This window comes from Mustela erminea, chromosome 20 (assembly GCF_009829155.1).
Source record: "Mustela erminea isolate mMusErm1 chromosome 20, mMusErm1.Pri, whole genome shotgun sequence".
Classification (NCBI taxonomy): domain Eukaryota; kingdom Metazoa; phylum Chordata; class Mammalia; order Carnivora; family Mustelidae; genus Mustela; species Mustela erminea.
Genome location: NC_045633.1, coordinates 36733181 through 36755722, shown reverse-complemented (window position 1 = coordinate 36755722; position 22542 = coordinate 36733181). Strand labels below are relative to the sequence as shown.

At 48.8% G+C, this 22542-nt stretch overlaps 1 protein-coding gene across 8 annotated transcripts in view; it reads right to left on the bottom strand.

The window, feature by feature from the left end:
- The window catches only part of AUTS2 (activator of transcription and developmental regulator AUTS2), a 1075180-nt gene extending 1053010 nt beyond the window's left edge, over positions 1 to 22170 (bottom strand). For 6 of the 8 annotated variants that reach the window (XM_032328510.1, XM_032328513.1, XM_032328512.1 and 3 more), the window contains exon 1: positions 21786 to 22170. In XM_032328510.1, coding sequence (XP_032184401.1) covers positions 21786 to 22094 — 309 coding nt within the window. In that variant the 5' untranslated portion in view covers positions 22095 to 22170. Of the gene's footprint in view, positions 1 to 4076; positions 4797 to 4820; positions 5345 to 21785 lie in introns of those variants that run through there. The other 2 variants (XM_032328515.1, XM_032328517.1) reach the window with 2 other exon arrangements.
- Between the last annotated feature and the right edge of the window lie 372 nt (positions 22171 to 22542).

The following is a 22542-nucleotide window of genomic DNA, read 5'->3' as shown; positions in this document are numbered from 1 at the left end:
GGGGTCCTGGGATCCAGTCCCGCATCCGGTTCTCTGCTCAGCGGGGAGCCTGCTTCTCTGCCTGCTCCGCTGCTTGTGCGCTCTCTCGCGCTCTCTCTCTCTCTCTCTCTGGCAAATAAATAAATAATAAAATCTTTAAAAAAAAAAAAAAAAAGGAAAGGAAAGGAAACAGGAAAACGAGCCCTCAGCAAACTTCATTAACTTTGGTTTTAAATGCTCGGAATGGAAAGGGTCTGGAGGACAGATTATGCTAGGGTGGAGAGAGAGGAGGGTGTGACTTCTTTTATTTTTGGTTAACGAAGAAGCCACCTTTCCTCTTGTACCAAGATAAAGACATCTGGCTCCTGAAACGTGTTTACCCGGCTACCCAGGCAGTACTGGCGAGACCCATTTGTTTACTAGAGTAGTAGCTGCCAGGGCTGGAAATCTATCTTTAGACATTTTTCAAAACTATCATGAGAATATTTTCAGTGAATTAGATTTCAAGAAAGATAGACCTTAAGGTTTAATCCTGATACACCCTGCGAGCGTTAGCAGTCACTGTCAGGAACTGAGTTAAAGGCTGAAACAAAAACAAGGACCAACACCACCCAGTTAGTATTACCACAACTGACGGAAATGAGAATGGCTCAGAACAAACTAGTACAGAAAGACAGAAGGCTTTTCTCTTTGTACCTTATTACAGCGTTCTATCAACCTTTACTTACACGCCTTCCTGCGGCGGAGTGAAGAGAAGCGGTACAGGGTCAATTGGAAGAACGTAATAAAAATCAAGTGTTTTTGTTACTTGGGTGTTTGTTCACTTTGTGATAATTCACTGAGCTGAACACTATACTTATTTCCAAATGTGCTCTACTTCATAATATATAAGGTTTTAAAACCAAACAGGCTTGAGTGTTTTATTTTCAGAAGACGTCTGGTAGCACAGAAATTATCTTAAACCACTACTACTACTACCAATGCCCCAAGACGACACTCAAAAATATTTTCTAAAACAGAGATTCCAAAACTTCTGTGCAGGGGGCTTGCGGTAAAAGAACTGGGGGGCTGGGGGTGCTGTTAAAATCCTGTGTCAGCGCCACACAGCAGGGATTAAATTTCAGAAGATCAGGAACGGGGCCCAGGATCTGTATGTTTAACAAGCTACGGGGGAGTGACCGTGTGCAAGCCCCTGTTTCAAAACCACCACACAGGGAAAGAAGAACCTGTGTTCCCAACAGTCTAAAGCCACGCCACCCCACTTCTCCACACCCAATGTGGGTGACCAAGTGTAATTACTTAGAAAAGTTTTATAGAAGCTTTAAGTAATGGAAAGGGCGCTCTCATCAAATACAAGAAACACTTGGCCAAGGCTTTTATGAATATTCTCCCCCAGGATTACATCTCCCCTGGAAGGACTCTGATATTAAGTGATGATTACTAAGCTCTTGTACTGGGAACCTCATCCGGAAAACTTAAGAACAGAACCTGTGACAACAAATTACTCTTCTGTGGCCACTTGGGATTTGGGGCCATTGGCAAAATCTGAACCTGAGCTTTTCCACAGCCCCTCTGGGAGCCTGCCCAACTCTCATTATCATCATTCTGGCACTGAGAGTTTAGAATTCCAGAAGTTTAGGACAAAACCAAAGTCAGCTGGCTAAAAACTCAAGATGTCTGAGCTCAAAAACTCTGCTACCTGCTCTAGATCAGATTCCCACCAGGCGCCTCTGAAGGGTTAAACACAATCCACACTTCCACTTTCAAATTCCCGTTCTCTAGTTTTAGATAACCACATTAATCTGGGCTGGAAACTACGCAGTAAACTGAATTTTGCTTTTGGGCATGCACAGACAAGAGCAATTCAAAGACAGAAAGAGGACTACCCTGGGGTCTTTTATCTGAGAGCACAATCAGGGAGCCTGCTGGATAATTTGTTGTAGAATACCAGAGCACTTGTTTTTAAACAAAGCATTAGCCAAGGAAAGAGGTTACAACAAAAGGAATCACAGGCCCCAAAGAAAAAACAAACAAAAACAAAAAGCCAAACACCGAGAATCAAGGTGGTTCTTTCCACCCTCTTTTTAAAGTCTTCTTGCCCGACAAGGACAAGTAACTAAAGAAGGCTTGCACGTAGGTCTTTCTCTTTTTTTCATTTAGGTCTTTTTTAACTTTACCCTCTGGCGGGATACAACTAATTTAAACCTAAAAAAAGAAAAAACAAACACTCGCCCTTCTGTGAAAGGATCACACAAACTCAAGTCTGAGGACAGCTCTTACACTCCCTCTGAATACTTTTCGCTGCACTTTAAGGAAGTGGACCAACGGCTGGAGAGAGGGTCCTCAGGAGTAGGTCAGATAACCCCACAGGCAAATGTTCAGTTCTAAAAGCCTACCACCCTCCTCCCTAGGGCAAAATCACACAGTACCTAGCTATTTTAATTTAGTTCATCCACAGGAGTGACACAAATTAAATTTGTAAATTTTTAGTTCAGTTCAAAAAAAAATTGTAATGGAAGCAATACAGCACAGTGGGAAAACCAGTGACCTATATATCAGACAACCTGGGCTGCATATCCTCACTCACTAGGTCGTACAGAGCAGTTACATAACATGAGCTTCTAGATCTCGATTTTCTCAGCCATAATAAGGTGACAGCCTAAGGCAGAGTACTGATGCCTCTGAAAACATGCCTGGGGGCACCGGATGGGTTAAGAAAGGGTCCAAAAAAAAAAAAAAATCGGAATAAGACACTTCAGAAGCATTTACTTAGTCGTGTGGTGCAGCGGTTCAAGTCAGGCTCTGAAGCCACAACGTGTGGGGTCCACCACCCCCACGTTCTGTGACCTTGGGTGGAAACTCTGCAGCTGTTTCCTCTTCTGCAAAACAGGGTCCGTACTACCACCCGGACCTGTGTGTGAGGGTGACACAAAGCCATCTCAGCAACCAGAGCAGTACCTGGGCGCACAGCAGGCGCCTAACAAACACTAGTTGTTGTTGCTCTTACAGAATAGATCAGTACTGAGTAGATGCCGGGGATAAGGCTGAAGCTGACACCAAGCACTTTCATATCCTTCCGAATCAAAGGAGAAACAAAACGATCTTAGAGGTCTGGAAGAGTTCTGGTACAATCTTCACTTCCCTAAACTCTGAGAAAGCCCCTGCCCTGATTCCAAAAATAAGTCCCTGCGGGCAGGTACACACACATAAGGGACTCTATTTACCTGGACACAGTCCTGCGGGACCAGCAGGTTTAAACACCCCAGGAAAGGCAAAACTGGAAAAAAAAAAAAAAAGGCATTCTCAGCCTTTGAAAAACAAGAACAAAAAATCTCATTTCCCACCCTTTCACACACTCAAGTCAAAGTCCACTTTGGCGGTCCAAAAGTTTATATCTGCTTTCTTATTATTGTAGATGATTCTTTTCAAAGAGCTTACAGGTAGAAGGAGCTCCTTCCGTGCTGGAGACAATGGTGCAGCAAGGAAATCCTATCTGCCACTGGTTTGGTTTTTTTCCTCCACTTACCCCAAAAGCTGTAAGATTTTTTTCAGTATTTTCTCCCTCAAACCCTATGTACATTTTCTTCTCAAGATCCATTTTACTGACTGACTCCAAAAATCATGTCTAATGCATCCCCTCTACCAGAGACCCAGTGGTGTCCGTCAGTGCCCAACCCCCTCGACCGCTGTGGAAGACGGAGACAGAGCTAAGCTTCACTGCTAAGTGTTCCAGCGAAAGGAACCTGAAAAGGCCTGGCTCAACTTTCCCTTTCTGCCGCCTTCCTCCTTCCTTTCCTTCAAATTTACGAGCATCCAGGTGGGTGAGGGGTTCCACCTGAAGCAGAAAGAGAGCGGAGCACCGTGATTTCCTCAGTCCCCTCCCTAAGCTTGAACCCTACCCGGTACATCTTTTTCGTTCTCATTTTAAGCTGGTAACGGGTAAAATTCAACTGATTCCAGAAGTCCCTCCAAACTCTAATGTCCCAGCATTTAGCCTCGCTTGAAGAAATACATTTGTGAAAGCAAGTGATTTTAAGAACCAAAATGATTTTAAGAACCAAAAAACTTAAGCCAAATTAGGCAAAAACGCTTCCTACCTGCCAAATGGCTGCCCAGAGCTCTTCTAAAGGAGGACCACAGCTCCGCCACAACATTCTTGTGTGTGTGACAGCAGCCCTCTCCCCACAGAACGTCATTCCTTGACACCACGGCTCTGTTTACAAACCCCAGTGGCCAAAACAGTGCCCGGCACGAAGCCGAATTCCATAACCATTTACTGACAGAGTGAGTGCGCAGAAGGGCTGAGCACACCGGCTGGGGCGTGGGGCCCCAGAACGCTAAGGCCACAGGAGATAATCAGGCCTGAAACCACCGAGAGTTGGCAATACTTCTGAAAAATGTCACAGCCTCAGATGTGTCCACAGACAGCTGGCCACTCTGCTGGCAGAAGACACCTTACTGTACTTTCTAACCCCCATGTGACTGGTAACACTGTGACTCGGGCCCCAAAGCTCTCATCTGCCATCGACGGCTCAGAGCCTCCTGTAAAGAGACACGTCACTCCGAGTTTTCTCAATGAAGCCCTGGGTCCCCCCACTGACTTCTAAGGCGGCTTGACGGTAACTTCCAGCCCATCCCACTTAACCATAGCTCCCAACACTCCTGAATGTCTCAGTCCCTCTCTGATGCCGCATTCCTCGTCTCTAAATGTTTTCGAACAAAGATGTAAATGTATCCCCAGTTCACGTCTGTCAGGGTGGGGGGAAGCGGCGTCAGGAAAGGAGGACCCCAGGACGTCAGTGCTCAGAGCCCTGGAGAGCAGACCACATGAACAGGCTCACCGGAGAAAATGAAAAAGACGGGGCATACCGCTCGCTAGTCACGTGGCTTGGTACTGGGCATCTGAGAAAACCAGTGAAGAAAACGGCCACCTTCCTCCCGACAGAGGATCTCTCCCTGAATGCACAACGCAATCTCCTGGGGACCGCTGTAAGGTTCTGAGGATGGGACAGGGGTTCCCTCCACCCTCCCGTGGCCATGGGGACTTTTTTTTCAAAGCTCCCCAGGGGACTCTAACATGCAGCTAAGTTTAAGAATCCTCTACTCTAAACCGTACAGTTGACTCGCTTCCCCTTCAGACCGTACACACTAAAAATAACCTGCAATTTTAAAAAGTATGGTAAATACGTTTTTACCATAGGTTTGGTAAAAGCTAGTGGTGGGTCCATGGCTGTTGGTTAAGTTATGTTTTATACAACTATATTTTAAAGCAAGCCTACCTACCATATATTGGTCCTCAAAAGCACAAGAACTAAAAGATGATTTTTACAGGATGCCTGGGGGGCTCGGTCAGTTAAGTGGCTGCCTCTGGCGCAGGTCATGATCTCAGGGTCCTGGGATCGAGCCCCAGGTGGGGCTCCCTGCTTGGCAGGAAGCCTGCTTCTCCCCCTCCCTCTGCCTGCCACTGTGCCCACCTGTGCTCTCTGTCAAGTAAATAAATAAAGAAGCCTGAAAAAAAAAAAAATGATATTTTTACATTCCAGAGGCGTATAGTCACTAGCGGGGTCCGGGGCTTCCACCTCACTGGAAGAGAACAAAATCAAGACCAATTCAGCTGGGTCTGCTGACTTGAAAACACTGGCCTAAACTCTGTTAACACTCTTCACAGTACAGGTCTTGGAAAACACTCTAGTGAACTTCAGTTCCGAAAGACGGAAGGCATTTGCTTGACCAGTAACCCACCCACGAGAAGCCGAGCCACCAGGACTGAGCCAGAATGGCTGCGCAAGCCTCCGCATCATCAAGCATTTGCAGACGTGCAAGTGGGTTGTGACAAGACCGTAATGTTCGCGGGGCTCAGCTCTAGAACCATCTTCAGATGGGGTGGAGACGCATGCTCTAGGGAACGAATAACAGAGACCAGCCCAGGGAGGCGGCAGACACCCTGGGTCAGAACGTCGAGCCACAAGACCACGGGAAGTTGCTTAGCGCCACTGAAAGCTCACAGCTCCCTCATCTCTAAAGGGAGGGCCAGGTTACCTACAGGGTTGCTGTGAGGGTTAAATGGGATAATGTTCCGGCTACAGTGAACATCCCACGCACTGAGCCTGTGACAAATCTTGTCATTATCACTGCTGTCGTTACCAAAACAATGACCCACAGGACGGAGGATTCTGGCACGGAAGAACAAAGCTATTTCCCAGTCGGTAAGGCCTGGGCCCTGGCCTTCTGCATGTTGTTCGTGAAGCGCGTCCTTCAGAAGACGCACACCCACCGGTAAACAGGAGAGGAGACACGCGTCTTCTGGCCCCTGAAACAGATGTCCCACGGCTCCTACGTCCTGCCACCAAAGGTACATCGTGAAGCTCCCATGAGGGCATACAGCTCGCTGAGTTCTAGACCTGGGCTGGTTTTAACACCAGCTGGGTGATCGTGGGGAAGTTCAAAGACTTGTTTTTTTCAGTTGGGAAATGAAGGCTTTGGACAATCGTTTTCAGCTGTTTCTAACCTTCTTCCATCGCACCGGTTTAAAACGTTCCTATGGGCCCCGCTCCTGCCCTCTTGCCGCACGCTCGGTGGCCTCCCACAGCTCCTCACACCGCAGGCCACTCCGCCTGCAAGGTGTCCCTCTCCTCGAACCCTGTGCCCCTGAGAATCCACATTTCTTGCTCCCTCAGCTCCTCCAGGTTTCCGTTCAAATACCACCACCTCCGAGAGGACCCACCTCAACTACCCTCTGTAAAATTCACCTCTGCACGCACCTACGGCTCACTACCACATCCTTATCCGGCTTTTAAAAAGCCCGTCACCACCCACCAGATTTCTGTGTTTACAAATACAACCTCTATTACTGCAGAGAGCGGTTTCTCTTAGTCACCCCGTCATTCCTGTGCCTGCAACAGTGCCTGCCTAGCACCTAGAAGTGACTGATAAGCATTTCTTGAATAAGAAAATAAACCAAAGACCCCAGATACCCCTTACGTCCCAAAGAGAACCTTACCCTAATATGTAAAACAGGTCAAGGCAGAGCTCTGGTTAAATGAGATCAGGACACACACCCCCCCAGCTGATTCAGCGTCCCCGGGAGGAGCCAAAACCCTGGACAAATGATTTCCAAAGTCATTTACTGCTCAGAAACTCGCCCCATCCACATTATTCCTGTTAGACTCCAAAGGGAAACATTAAATTTGATGAGTGACTTTCCATTCTGTGATTGACTTACTAGTCACTGACAGCTGCAGCAAGTACCCTGAAAACTCAAAGCATATCATGTCCCAGGACTGCTGTGCCCCTAAAACATCTACAACCAAACAGCTGGCGTGTGAGAATGGCCAGTGGGAAAAAATCCCAACTCCACGGGCCAGGGGTTGGTTGGAGGGTCTCTTTCCGCGCCGTCACATGGTCCCTGGGCCTCTGGGACCCGCCTCTCACGGATTCTAAGGGGGTGTCGGGGGTAAGGAAGGACGGTGGCCTCGGGACCCACGTGGAGACCGGTGGCATACAATGGAGGAGATCAATCTGGGCAACATGGCGGCCGCCTGCGGCTCCCTGACTCCACGGCCTCATCTCTCCATCCAATGACCTTACGGGCAGGGAACCACAGGCGGAGGGAGCGTCCCAGGGAAGCACTCTGCAGGAGGCAGGCACACTTGAAGAAAGCACTCCAGAAAAGCCAACTGGCTTCAATATTGTGAGGAGGTCTTACAGCTAGAAGACCTCCTCAGAAGTGCAGCAAACATACAAAAAACACTAACCAAAAAGTCAGCAGGACCTCTGCAAATCTCCAGCGTCCAGACTAGCCGAGCTGAACTAAACAAGAGTTACCAACCGGAAACGTGGTGACCCAGCCTCTAACACTGTAATCTAATCCTTAAACTAAAGACAATTTAATGCCTTCGCCTGTCCATCTGTTTTCTAATGACGCCATTGCTGTCAGCATACTACAGGAGCGCTTCTTGGAAGATGGAAGTAATGACAAAGCACATCATTGGGAAGGCAATTATATGCAGCACTAACCATTTTACAGTGGCCATATGGGCTGTATTTCAACAGTGTAATTTCCAAATCAGCCTGAGCACACATATTTCTCTGTCCCTAATCCCAGGTACACCATATTAAATGAAATAAGGGTACAGATGAAATGTGGCGAGCAGATGTAGAAACCTCTAACGCAAAAGCTAAAGTCACATCCATCTGTAAACAGTAAACAGAGGGCACCCACGGTCCTGCAGCAAAACCGACACCCACCTCTACCAGCCCCTTAATGGAAAACATCACAAGGGTGTATTACAAACCGCCAAAGGGACAAGGAACAACACAAGGGGAAAAAGACACAATTCCTACATGAGTGTTCATAATTTGAGACAGGCCCTAAAGGTAATACAGAACTCATATTTTACAAATATATAAAATTCAGGTGTAAGAGATCACTTTTAAAATCTGGACTTGAAAAAAAAAAAAAAATCTGGACTTGAAGGTAAGGTTCCCATTACACCAGGTTTTTATAGTCAAATTCTAAAAGACATGCTTTGACTTAGGTCTCCCCTACAATCACAAACTGGGCTAAAAACTGAAATCTACTGTATTTCCATTTTGGATGTGCAAAAGGATAACTTGTGCTCACTCAAGCAGCTGGGAGCGAGCAATACTGCATGTCTCAGAGCGAGACGGTTCCAAGAAAAAAAAACTGCCTCCTGTCTTCAAAAAGTGAGACTGTTTAGAGAAATGTTTAACTTGACCAATCTTCATATTCACCAAGAAATCTCGTGAAATTTCAGGCCCAATTAGAGTGTGAGTGTGAGTGTGGTGTGTGTGTGTGTGTTTTCATCCTCAGGGGATGGTCATCAGCCGGGTCCAAATCCTGAAGTCCTAGAGCATGAACTTGTGAGGCCCATCCTGGCCCAGGGGGGAGGAGAGGGCTTTACAAGGATGCACAGTACTCTAATCACAGCTGGGATTCCCACAAGAAGCAAATCTAACAGTCCCGTTCATTAGCACACTCTTTGTAGCATAAACAAACCTCTACAGGGCAGAAGGGGAATGGGGGAGAACAATCTGCAAATGTGCTGGGAGTAACGACAGGAAACGACGACAGAGGAAATCATGCTCTACTGGTCACCAGGTATCTTCAAGATGCAGATATCAAGAAATGCAAAGAACTATTTCGTATGGTTTTCCATCAAGAAGAACAGAGCACCTATTAGTTCCAAACAAAACAAAAACCTAGCCGTAAGGTCTGTTTTACTGCCAAGAGAAGTTACTTCCTAGAATAAACAGAAGTGACTCCCTAGAATAAAGAAAACCAGACAGGGCCGAAGACTCAGGAATCTATAGCAGGAAACAAGCCTCTGCCCACAGTAACCTGTTGAGAGGGTGCCAGTGCCTTCTCCAATTTTACCCTCCTGCTTCAGGGCGCTGTGGTACGAAATTAGCTGAGTTCACGGAAGGACTCAGTGTAAGGACCAGCACACGGTCCCCCTCGACACTGTGAGCCCGAGCCCTGGCCCTGGACAAAGGCTTAAAATCTACCTGAGCAATGTGACCCGGGAAAAGCTCGGATTTTAATACAGGGATCAACAGTGAAAGGGAGAGAGAAAGAGAAGGAAAGAAAAAAGCAAACAAACAACCCAACAGCAAATATACTTGCAGAAGCCATCGCCTACTGTGAGCTGCCGCACTTAGAAAGGAAATAATTTCCCCCCCAATGGTGAGGTACTCTCCCCTCCCTAAATCCTGTAATCGCATCTAGAAAAGTCCTTCATAACCAAGACAAGTTTCAGCAGCAAGGAACAAACGTGGTCTACCAGCGACGCATCTAGAACTCTCTCTCTCTAAATAACCTGTCGTAAAATGAAGGGGAGAACGGGGCGAGGGGCGCAAGCGTTCAGGTCGGCACCCGCCGCAGCGCGGCCCGCCTCTCTCGCGGACGGACGCCGGGCCGCGGACTTCGCCTCTCCGAGCTCCAGCTTCTTCAACTGTAAAATAGGGACATCCTTCTCTCCCTCCTCTTTCTTTCTTTCTTCCTTCCTTCCCCATGAGGTAGCGCCCAAGAGATCATGAATGCAAAATTCTGAGCACAAGGCCTGGCCCAGGGTAAACGCTCAGTAAACAGTGGTTCCCTTTTCAAAAATGTCTTTCCGTGGAATTTCTGTATGAACAGGTTAGCTGTAAACAGCACTATGCGTGGAATCTTGAGTGACGCAGCAACAACCCTGAGAGCTTCAGATATCCCGAGAATGACACAAACAGGCAAAGTACAGAGGCTGAAGGTAGAGAACAGAGGAAAACAAAACAATGGATTAGAAATCGAGGGGAAAACCCTGGCTCTGTTTCCAAGGTTCCAGTCCCACTCGCAAGTGACACACAAGAAGCCCTTATGGAGGATATAACAGAGCAAGGGAAAATTAAAAGCCCCTGAGCTTCCCAACAGATCCCAAATAAAACAGAGTGCACGGTGTCATAGTCAATGCTTCAGAAACTTCTTCAGGCTGGCCCCGAGATCTCAAACCATGGGAAAATCATTTCAAAATAATGAAATATTCTCAAAGCTAAGACATAAGGCATTTCTCTGACCTAATCCATATCCCACATAGAAACTATCAATAAATGTTATCATCATCATCCTCTGGGATTCTGGGAACAAAACAGCTGCAGATAAAACCAACTGTGGACTGAAATACAGATAAGAGGATGGCTTTATTGGGTGGGTTCTGAAGTACGACCGATTTGAAGGAATCGGCCACACTGTCATTTTTTAAGAAGTGATCAAGGGAGCTAGGAGCGGTGTAGACAGGCTGAGTCAAACACTTACTGGTATTTTCAAATATTGTATGAAACTACTCTTAAACACAGGAGATGCTTCTGGAATCAATATTTAAAAACAGTTAGGATCCTTCGGCGAAAAGTGACCCAGAACAATCTGGTCCAGTTCTATATTAGACTAACAGAACAAATTTTAAAACACAAGTGTCTGACACAGCAGGTTTCCACATTCAGGTGTGAAATCGCACCTCGCAGAACAGAGGCTGAATTACCTCCCTGCCTCTCACCGGTAGCCGGCATTTGCTCACACCCCCCACCCCAGGCGGCTCTCAGCCACCACACCTCCTCCTCGGCTCGCGTCTGCACCTATGAACTCCCTCTGGGGCCTCATACGCTATGGGCGTGAGACAGAAGACACACACGAAAACTTCATGCTGGCTTAGACAACTTCTGATAATACCTATTTTCAACCACAGTAGAAGAGCAAAGTGACAAGATGAAAACATCCTATGTCACCATGGTGAAGGATAAGAGTTTTTCAAAATACAAAGAGTAAATTTACTTCCCAGTTCTGTAGAGGCCAGCTTCTTCCATTAAGGCCAATTTCAAAAATTTAGCAAAAGATCTTTCATCAGTTGAGAGGGCATAATTAGATGTTTTGATTAAAGCATTTTTCCTCCCCTGGTTAACAAGATAGAACAGATGTCACCGACTTCCCTAATAACAATACAGCCCTGCACTTGGCATCTTTACAATTTTAAAACTGAACTGTCATATCGAAAAATTATAGGTACGGTGTTTCTATACAATCATGACTCTGAAGCGGTTATGACATGCCTGGACTTCCCCAAGGAACAGACAGGAAAATCATATCCATATTCATAGCCACAAGCCCTCCTCAGCATGCACTTGAAAACCGCCCTCTGAAATCGGAATGATGCGGGCTTATTCAAATCACCACCAATTATTCCTGGAAGCTCCGACCAAGTGAGGTATGAAACCTGAACAGAAAATGCAAATCTCACAGTCACTTTCTTCCAGGAAGAGAGGGAACACACGCAGAAGTGTCGCAGAAAGCAATGCTCCTCTACAGAGACCCCTCTCCCAACATCCAGCTTCCCTGCAGAGAGGGGTACCCTACTTGATGTCTTAAAAAAAAAAAAAAAAAAAAAAAGACTCATCTTTTTCACAGTAAGATTCCCTTGGTACATTTGATCCAATTTATAAAAATTCGATTCACACCAATTTTGTTAACATACCAGTTCAGAGTGTAGCTGGAGATAGGTAGGTCTGCATTTTAAATGGGAGGCAGCTTCCCTGATTGAAGTTCAACCCAAGCATCCTGGTCTAACAACTCCATTAACGACACCGAGCACAGATCTAAAGATTACACAGCCCCTCTGTCAGTCGCCTGTTATTTATAGCAGTGTATCAATCATGTCTCCTTATTATTTCCTACTTTCTGGGCCGAAGCTATTTGGTCTGCCAAATTAATACATTCCATTGCTGCTGCAAACCTAAACAATGCTTGATAAAAGATTAATAAAATAGTTGGGTTCTCTGCAACCACACACACACCCAGGGAAATTCATCAATGTCTATTTATTTGCATATTTGGCTGACTGCCCCCTTCAGCAAATATGTGAGGCGCGATGTTCAGGTATCCTGGTTTATGGTTTGCATTTAATTCGGGGTGTCAATCTGCTTCTGTTTTAATTACATCCATCTTGATATGTTATTACAATCTCATGAAAACTTCTTTTCATTATATGAATGGCTATAAATATATACACATGACAAACAGTTGTTATAAATTTTCTGGTTCAGCAATAAACAGGCAAGATGCCTTAGCCAACACATCATATGGATTTAATATTTTGAGTCTTTCTTCTTCAGAAGAAAACTTTGGTTGGGACTTTAATTCAACTATACTCCTAAGCTCACTTCAAATATTCTGCTAGCAATGCCATTAGCGGCTCTGCGTTACCAAGGAAAATCCTATATCCAAATACAGCACGTCAACATTTTAAGTGGCCCATATTACGTTCGTTTTATACCCAAATAACTACTGCATCTTTCCACTGGACATTCAAAAATGAGAAACCCTCATACCACCATTCTAATATCTACTTTTTCATCTACATTATTGGGGGGGTGTTTAGAAAAGACTAATGTGCCCACAGACAAAGGCCAACAAATTACAAGGTGATACACTGGGGGGAAGCAGAATGCTTTTAGAAGGTTCCTGATACTGAGTAATAATCAGAAAATTTCTCAGAAAAAAAAGAGGAAGCTTTAGAATCACGGGCATTCTTCCTCTCTTGCATTATTATTTTTGCTTTTATGAAACCTCCTTCTTAGGTTCCCAGTCCTTGGGAATCCAGCTACAAAGCAGAAGCAGTCTCCTAGTCTCACTGGGTCACGGTGAGAGCCTGAGAGCAACTCCCAGGGTGATCTAGAGCAGGTCAATTACCCTCTGGGCAGTGTTTTCATTTGCAAAATGAGAGGTAGAACTGCATCACTAAAGACAACATCTGTGCCTCTAATGCCACTCCCGGCTTGGAAAGGACATTAGCCAACAAGGCCGGAGTGAAATGGATTAAGAGGCTGCTCTGAAAGACGCTGACTGAGGTCCTAACTTTAGGATAACACCTCCTAAAGATGCAGGTCTGCCTATTCATCTCAAAATGCAATTCTGTCAAGTAATCAAATCCCCAGGAGCACTGAGCAAGGAGCCAACTTTGCACAATACCAAACACCTGTCTCCCCTTTTGCCCCAGTGAAAGTCTAATTCCACTTGTACGATACAAAATCATAAATAATCATTTCTTAGCACGGCACAATCTGGGCCCCTCGTTATTTCCGTCCATGGAACACATACAGAGATTACAGGCAGAACGTCGGCGTACTGCGCACGTGGCTGGAAAACAAGTGAGAAGCCGATCCCTGACCACGGCTTCACTTACATCTTCATTCTTCCTTATGTCTTTTCTTACTCCGTTTTTAACTAAAGAAAAATATTCACTGAACCACCTTTAGCCAGCAACCTTTAGCCATCAAGCATAAGTGAGCAGGGACCCTAGCAAACAACCCAAAAACGTCTACTTTGGTGTAACTATCAAGGGGTAACTGCAATACTGGACTCTTCATTTCTCTTTCCGAGTTCTAAAATATCACTGCCATCGGAAACTTTGCAGAAGCCTAAAATGAGGTCGGGAGGTTGGCGCCGCGGTGCAGGCAGGTGTGGGGGTGGGCAAGGATGATGCCGTCCCTCAGGTACCATCACAACTTGACCCTGGCATTGACTTAAACCCTCACCCAGGTTCAGACAGCCCTGCCACTGGAAAAGCATCAGATTTCACCCATATAACCAAGAGTCACAATCTGTCTTCACAGGCTGTGCTTCCGTACCTAGCCCAGGTCATCTCAACATGCCTCGGTTAACACCAATCACAAAGTATCTGTGATTTTAAGGCTTTCTGCCACAACTGAATCCCAACCTGCATTAGCCATTTTTTATTACTTACAAACTGTGGGCTTTTCCCTTCTTTTCTCATGACTCCATTTTACTGCCCTTGGGCTTTCCAAGACTCTTAATAAAGGTACCAAGGAGAGATGGCACCAGGAGGTACCGTGGCAAGCCAAAGTGACAGTCAAGTCTTGAAAAATACATTGGTAGGTACAAGTCGGTAATCTGTGCTTGCGCAGGCAAACTCGAACCGGAGTTCGGTATGAATGAGAGATCAGAACGATGAGCTGTAACGGCCCAGAAAACGGTGGCAAGCAGTTTACCCTCACATCAGAGTCCTTCAGACAGGTGAATCTCAAATAATCAAAGTGTGGAGATTTGAAGTTTCCACGTTTCATCTACAACTTCCTAAAACCATTAGCTTTTAGCGACTGCATTCACAACTGACAGCTCTACCTCAGGACAGGGAAGAGAAGGAAGGGAAGCTGGGAAGCGGGGAGGGGTGGAGAGGGGCGGGCAGGAGGGAGGCAAGCAGCCGGCAGGTACAGCACCTAACAGATCCCACGATGAGAACGCGACTGACGCAAACCCGTGAACACCTGCCAAGAAAAGCAGCAAGACACATGCTTTCAGGGTCCGGGTCACCTTCCAAAGGATGGAACCAGAGACCTACAGATGACTGAGCCCCAGAAGCCCACACTTGTCCAGTCTCCTCCTAAGCAGGCAAAGACTCTCCGCCTATATGAAACCCACTCTCCCCGCTCCTCGTTACTAAGAGCGTAAAGGCGCCCTGTTCTCCATGACCTTACAGTGATAACTTGCGCACTGCATCCCCTACCCCGCAGGCTTGTTAGAAAAACACGAAGGAAGAACACAGCTCAGACCCAGAAGAACAAAGACAAACTCGGGTTCTCACCAGCCTTAAAATTCTACGCCCCTCTTCCAAGGGGGCCTAGAGATGTGCAAGCATCTGGTCAGGGAACAGGTACCGATTATGTAAGAGCAACAGTTCTGACCCAGCTAACAGTGTCCCTAAATTGTTTCTGACCCTCTCCCGTCTTGGGTTTCACCACATTAACTCCATCTCGTTCTTCCAAACTTCAATTACCTGACAGTCTCCAAGTCTCCATGTCAAAATCTACCTCATTTTTTTCCAGAACTTCCTCAAATGAACAGCTGCTATCCCATTACCAAGTTCTTTTTCCTATATTTATAGGCTATTAGGTTCAATCCTAACCCTGAAAAAAAAAAAGTTATTTCTTGAGGAGAAAAAAAAACTAGCATGAGACACGGTCACATAATTAGGCTACATTTAGTGTATTTGACTAATCATACCATGGGGGTAAAATAAAATGTAAAACCACTAACCCTCCGCCACCCTCTGCATGTGGGGACACACACACACACACACACACACCCTCCCATCAAGAAACACTACAGCTTCCAAAGCCTGTAGCCTCTGGGACCTAAATTATTCCTTAACAGCTGGCCTCAACTATTATTTTCTGTTTGGGGACGTATCTAATCCTAACGTTCTCTCAAACTAAATAATCGCCATTTATTTCTCACAATACATGGCACGGCCGTACGGAAGTACAGGAACTTTATTTATCCCCCTCAGTGGCCCTGGTGAATGCTCAGGGTTTCTTTAACCCCTTTTCAAGAGACCATCGGAGGATCAAAGGCTAATCACTAACTTTGTGATTCATTTTTTAAAATTCATGGGTTCATTTATAACCCACCCCACTTCCAAAAAAGCAGCGAAGGAGTCAGTCTCAACAAGTAACACAGATCACACGGAACCCTCATGTCACCATCTGCAACCTCATCTCTCATAAACACACCTGAACTGAGGTCCTGCCTCGTCCAAAGACTCAGTTTCACCACCTGCAGCAAAACGCCTCGATGCATAGCCAAGAGCGACTCCCACTCTTCCTTTTACGAACACTTCCTCGCCACTCAGAAACCCTCAGATCCTAGGGCTACGCGTACTTTCAGAAGCGAAACGCTGGAAGTGACCCATGGACTCCACAGTGCCATCCCAAACTTCCTAAGACAGAAAGTGGAAAAAACGCACCAAAAACAGAGCTCTACAGCTGTCCCTGGCCGTGCAACAGCAGAAGGGCTCTGACCACCTCATTCACAAGTGAGCAAAAGGCAAGTAATTGGAAACCTTTATTTCAACGTCACTGTCAATCTCCTTTGTCATCCAACCGTCTTTGCCAGCTTGCTAAAAGCAGCCGCACAGGAAGCCAGAAGGGACCAAGAGAAAATAAAACACACTGGCCGGAGGGCAGCTTGGTGGCATCAGAGCTACTGCGTCGGGTCTGCTATTAATGAGAGTCACTCAGCGACACTCACCTCACGGTGGGGTTGCTAACAATCAAGGAAAGAACTGGCACCAGGCAGGACAGGGGAGCAGGAGACGTCCCGGACTAGTCGTCACTATTTACACCCCCCCTCCCCTTAGCGCCCACTTAAGCAGCATCCTCCACTCCAACCCCAAACTTCTGTGCCCGACCGCCCAGCACCCGCCCACTCACCCTAGACACCAAGTTCCAAGATCTGGAAGGGTCCCTGGAGACCTTTCCTGGCATTCCCCACACTGGATTACGGATTACCACGCCAAGAACAGGACTGCCCTGTGGTCCAATAAGTTTAGGAATAAGGCACATAGCACCGCCTTCTCTGATATTCAAAATTCACGTCTGCATAATAAAAAGACTTTTAATTCTGGCAGAACAAGACACCCATTTAATTTTGTCTTCCCCCTCAAGTTCCAAAACTACTTGAGGACAGATCACATTTTTTTGATCTGGAACACAACTTAGGAACATCCGGCAGAGCTAGCTAGCTTCCCCTCCATCTTGAGCACCTTTGTTCTAGAATTAGTCTACACCTCTCACCAAAGGGATGAAGAAAACTGCGCTTTTAGAAAGTCATCTCCCCAAGCTGTCAACTAGCTCGGAGGGCCAAGCCTGGAACATGGGTCTGCACAGGTGTCCGCTTACACAATTCGGTTAACTCATTTCTACCAGCCCTCCCTCGCCCCCAAGCCCTGATCAGTTAGTTAGCACCTTCTCAACCCTCACGGTTCTGCGCTTCCTCAGGACCCCCCCGCGCCCCATCTATCCAAACCTCTTCAACGTCCGAGCCCCCCCTTCACTCAGAAGCCCTCCCAAGCGCTCCACGGACCTCACTGCTCCTCTGAAGGCTCGCGGCACTTACTAGACATTCGAGCTCCCGCTCCAAAATCATTTAATAGGCGCTGGACTTACTTTATCAACTACACACGCCTTCAAGATGCCACATAATTTTAGGTTTCTTTCCACTCTGTCTAGGCACTCCACAAACATGTGCTGATACAAAGAAGGTGACTAGTGTTTTCTAAACAAGCGAAAGTGAGATTCGACCCCAGTAAATTACGGTACGCCGTAAGGACACCAAATCCCGCACAGCTTATGCATGCTGCCCGACGTGCAGGTAAGCCCTGGAACAACTGGGAAATAAAGACCACACGGAAGTCTCGGTGTGATCCTCCAACCACCAGGAAGAAGTCTTCCTTCATTTCCACAAGCCTGCAGAGCTCCAACTGGCTTCCTGTCTACTACTCCCACCAACTCGATCTCTGCTTCCCTCGGTCCCTCTAACAGAGGAGGCTACCCTTAAAACCCAGCGCGTAACAGGAAGGGAAAATGATGGATTCGCAAAGTGAAATTTTCAGCCATGGTGTTCCTGTGTCTTCCTCATCAAGACTACGCAGAAAGACACCCAAATGAGAACAGAAAGGCAGTATTATCTGGCACATCAGGGTACAAACAGTACTAGAACCCTAACATTCCCATTTATACTTCACTGGCTGGAAGGCATTAAAAAAAAAAAAAAAAAAAAACCGAGGCCCACGGTCTCTGGGGACATTCGCTCTCGTCCTACCATTCAAAGCATATTCAAACAAACAGTATCTTAGCCAAACGGTAAATGTGCTTCTCAAACGCGTAATGAAAAGAACACCACGTTCAACTTTAGCCTCCTCACCTACCCTCTCATCCCCTCTCCTGAGACTCTTCACAATCATCTACTTGAACTTCAGGGCACAATTACTTGAGACAAGTGTCCCTGCAGAATATGAAACTACCTCAGCCAGTTTCCCTGCCTATAAAGCGTGGGACTTCTCCAACCACTCCTCCAGCTTTGATCATCTTAAATAAAAACCAAACGATACTGAAAATAATCAACTTAAAAAGGCAGGTTCTCGCTGGGCAAGGTTCTTGCTTTTACCACAGTATTAGTGGAACCACAGTTTTTATCAGCCCACGTCACCACGACCTAGGAGCCCCTTCTTGAAAAGGGGAGTCAAAAGCAGCGACTTGGGACAAAATCATGGGGTCAAACAAGGAGTCCATTAACACTCGAAGTGCACACCTCCAGAGTCTGCCAGCTACTGCTCCGAACCAGCAGAGGCCACGAGCCCAGCTGTGCAAGCCAAGATTTCTGGTTTCTTATCACACCACACTAGCAGCAGCCTTGAGGGCGTGTGGTGACGACTGACTTCATTTCTCAACACAAGGCACAAGAACACATTAGGTACTTAGGGTAACTCTTGGCATCTATCATAATTCCTAACATTTATAAGCACTCCATTAACATAGATTTCTGTCCACGTTCATAGTTTACTGGCCCATTTCCCAATAAATCCTCCTATTTCGTGGTGATAGTTTGGTAAATCTGGACAACGGACAACAGCGAGACACCAGAGGTTCTCATCATCACTACACACACGTCTGCCCGTCCAACAGGGGCGCGGAGGTCATTAGCAGCACACAGACCCAACTCTTCCCAGCAAACCAGACATATAGGATGATTTTTTATTCCCCACAGTGTGTTTTTTAATCTGAAAAGTTTACTTATATCGTTCCTAAAAAGCCAGGCCTCTTCAACGTGAACACTGACAGGACGGCTGAGATTATCGAGGGGCTGCTGTTAATTTATTTACGTGTGATCACGGTACTGTTGAGTTTCTGGTGGCTTTTCTTTGTGAGCCATTGCCATTTAGAGATACATATAGAAATATTTACTTATTTCTCATATCCCGTCTGGGAGGCGGGAGCCGGTGGCATACGGATGAAACTAGAGGAGACAGGAGCTGGCAGCTGCTGACCCTGCGTGTTGGGAATTTCAGAGTTTATTAAACCGCTCTCTCTACTTTTGTGTATGGTTAAAATTTTCTGTGAAGTTTTAAAGAAACTTTTAAAAAAAGTTAGACCTTTTAGGCCTCCATACAGATACGCAGGTGATATTTAAATATGAAGGTAGCACAGCATTCCGCTAACCAAAGTACCCTGGGTTTTGAATCTGGAAAAAGTAGCAGACAAAATAACCACAGCAGGGAAAGGAATGTTATTAACGCTACACTCTGAACGTGTTCTTTTCTAAAAATTGAATGTTTTTTTTTAAACCCCCCCAAAACCAGAATGGGCACATTTTGTCTCAAAAGCTAAATGGACAGATGTGTCCCTCTCAACCCCAGTCAAATATCTACGTATCAAAAGTAGAAACAATAAAAAACCAACTGCGTAAGTCATCATCCACCTCTACTTGGCCTTCCAAGTGTTCCCGGGAAAACTGCGGGCCCCTCTTACTTACTTACCGCCAGGGGCCACACGGCCGCCCAGAACCACCACGCAGAAAGCAGAACCACTTGTAACCAGCTCTGCAACAGAATGCCCTAAACCAGCCACAGACTAGGCAGCATTTCCTATCAGGACACATGCTGCCATTTCGAGTCCTACTTCAAAGGGAGAAACAAATAGAGAGACAGAGAGAGAGACAGAGACAGAGAGAGAGAGAGGTCCCACTGTACGGCACCCTCCCACCCCGGCCAAGTTAAAGCCACAGTCAGATTTATCCTAATAAGTGGTGAGCCTCAACATTCAAAATATTCACGTAAGATCCATTTTAGCCAATAAATCACGGGCTGCAGAACCCAAGGGCGACGGATTCCACCGCTGACATCAGAACCCACGGCCAGCAATGCCACCAGCACCAGCCTCCTTTCCTCCCCAGCCACGGGCCACCGTCCACGGCCATCACCACCCGCAGCCCAACCAAAAAGCAGTTCCAACAGAAAAGGACAGCCCTGACAGGAAGGCTTCTTTTTTAAAAAATATTTCAGCCTGACACCCACAGGGCAGGCCGCCCCAGCGGGCTCCACCTGGGCGCTTCCAGCCTGGGAGATGCAAGCTGTCCGTGACAAAGCTCGCGTGCCACCGGCTCTCACCATGCCGTCACGACAGCCCGAAAACCCAGGGGAAAGGGAAAAGTTTCCTTCAGGAACCTCAGACCAGCACATCAGGTGCCCGAACGGCTGGAAACCAACTCCTGTCTGGGTTTGGTGCCCAGAAAGGGGACTGAGTGTGCAGCATCTCCCAGCCTTCTGTGTGCCTGGTGGGGTGGGGGCGGGGACAGGGCGTGGGGGTGCCTCGGTGGAGGCCAGGGACGGAGGCCAGCCGCGGCTCGGCCCTCCAGGTGAGTCGGGTCGGCCCAGGCCCCTGGACAGCCGCCCGCACCCCCACCCCAGGAGCGGGGGGCTGGCAGGACAATGTGCGTTTGCAAATGCACGCGGCAGGTGCCCGAGGAATAAAGACACACACACACACACACACGCACACGCACACACACGCACAAAGCCCATCAGGAGAAAAAGAAAGGAAAACACAAAAAAAGGAGAGGGAGAGGGACAATTCGGTGACAAGCCCTCCGACAGCAGCCGGGGCTTTCTTCTTTCCTCCCACCCGCCCTCGCTGGCGTACCTTTTTCTGTCCTTTAACCAAACTGCTCATGTACACACGCGCGCACACGCACACGCACACACACACGCGCGGGCCTCTGTGTCTCCAGGAGATGGCCGTTAACCCTTTCGGCAACCGAGCCCCTCGGAACACAGGGACGTCCCGGCCTCTCCTCCTCTCTCCCTCCTCCCTCCTTTCTCCCAGCCCAGAGAAAACGCCCCCTTGCCCAGCTTCACCGAAAAGGGAAAAAAAAAAAAAAAAAAAAAGGAGCAGGGGAGGGGGGCGGCCAAGGAGCCCCCCACCCCCTCCGGGCCCAGCCCCGGGGCCGCCGAGCAGGGAAGGGGGGAGCGGGCGGCCGCGCGCGCTCGGACGACTGGCTCGGCGGGGAGCCCACCCCGAGCCGGGCACCGGCGCCCCGAAGCCGGCCGGAGACTCCCCCAGCCGAGGAGCCATGATTGGGGAGCGCGAGCAGGAAGGAGCAGGGGCAGAGCCCTCCGCCGAGGGGGCGCATTGTTGTGCCGCCCGGACCCCGGGCCGCCGCGGAGGGGCGCGGGGAGGGGGCGCGGGCGGAAGGCGGGCGAGGACCGGGCGACCAGGCGCCCCGGCACGGCTCGCGCTTCCCTCCCGCGGCCCGTCCGCCCGCGCCCGCGCCCCCCCACCATGAGCCCTCGGCCCAGACAGACAGACAGACAGACGGAGCGGAGCGCGGCGGGGGCGCGGGCGGCGGGGCCGGGCGCCGCCGAGGGGTCGCGCATAAAGGCGGCCCGCGGGGGCGGGGGTCCCCTTACCTCCAGCGCTTCAAAAGTGACAAAGCTGGTCATGGCAAATCCATCGATGATGTCCTCCTCGGCCGACGTGGACTCCCGGCGCTTCCTCCGCGGGGGCCGGGGCCGGGACGGGGCGGAGGACGGGGGCTTCCCATTGTCTTCCTTGTCGGAGCCCGACGACGAGGCGAGCGAGGGCGCCCGGGTCCGGCCGGCCCCGCCGCCGCCGGCCGCGCCGGCCCCCAGCCCGCCCCGGGAGCGCCTCTCCCGGTCTCGCTGCGACCGCGACCGCCGCTTCTTGCGGAGTCCATGGCCCCGCGCCGGGCCATCCATGGCTCCGCCGCGCCGGGGAGCCCCCCGCTCGCCGCCCGCGCGCCACAGGCTCCGGCCGCGGCCGCCCGGGAAAGCGGACCCCGACCCCTCCCTCGCCCGCCGCGGCGTCCCTCCGCCCCGAGCCGGGCGCGGGGGAGACGGCGGCCGAAAGACGGCGGAGAGGGGAAGAAAGCGAGGAGAAAGGGAAGGGGGAAGGGGCGGGGAGAGGGAGGGGGCACGCGGGCGAGGGCGAGCGGCGAGCAGCCCGAGTGCGGGGCTCCCCGCGGCCGCGCGGGTCGGAGACGCCCGCCCGCCGCCGAGCAAAGTAATGGCCGAACGCGCGGGGCCGCTCCGGAGGCGGAAAAATAACTCCCGGGCGGGCGATAAATCAGGGTCGCGGGACGCTTTGATCAGGGGCCCTCCCCGCGGCCATGCCCCGCCGCGCGCCCGCCCCCGGGGCACGCCGGCC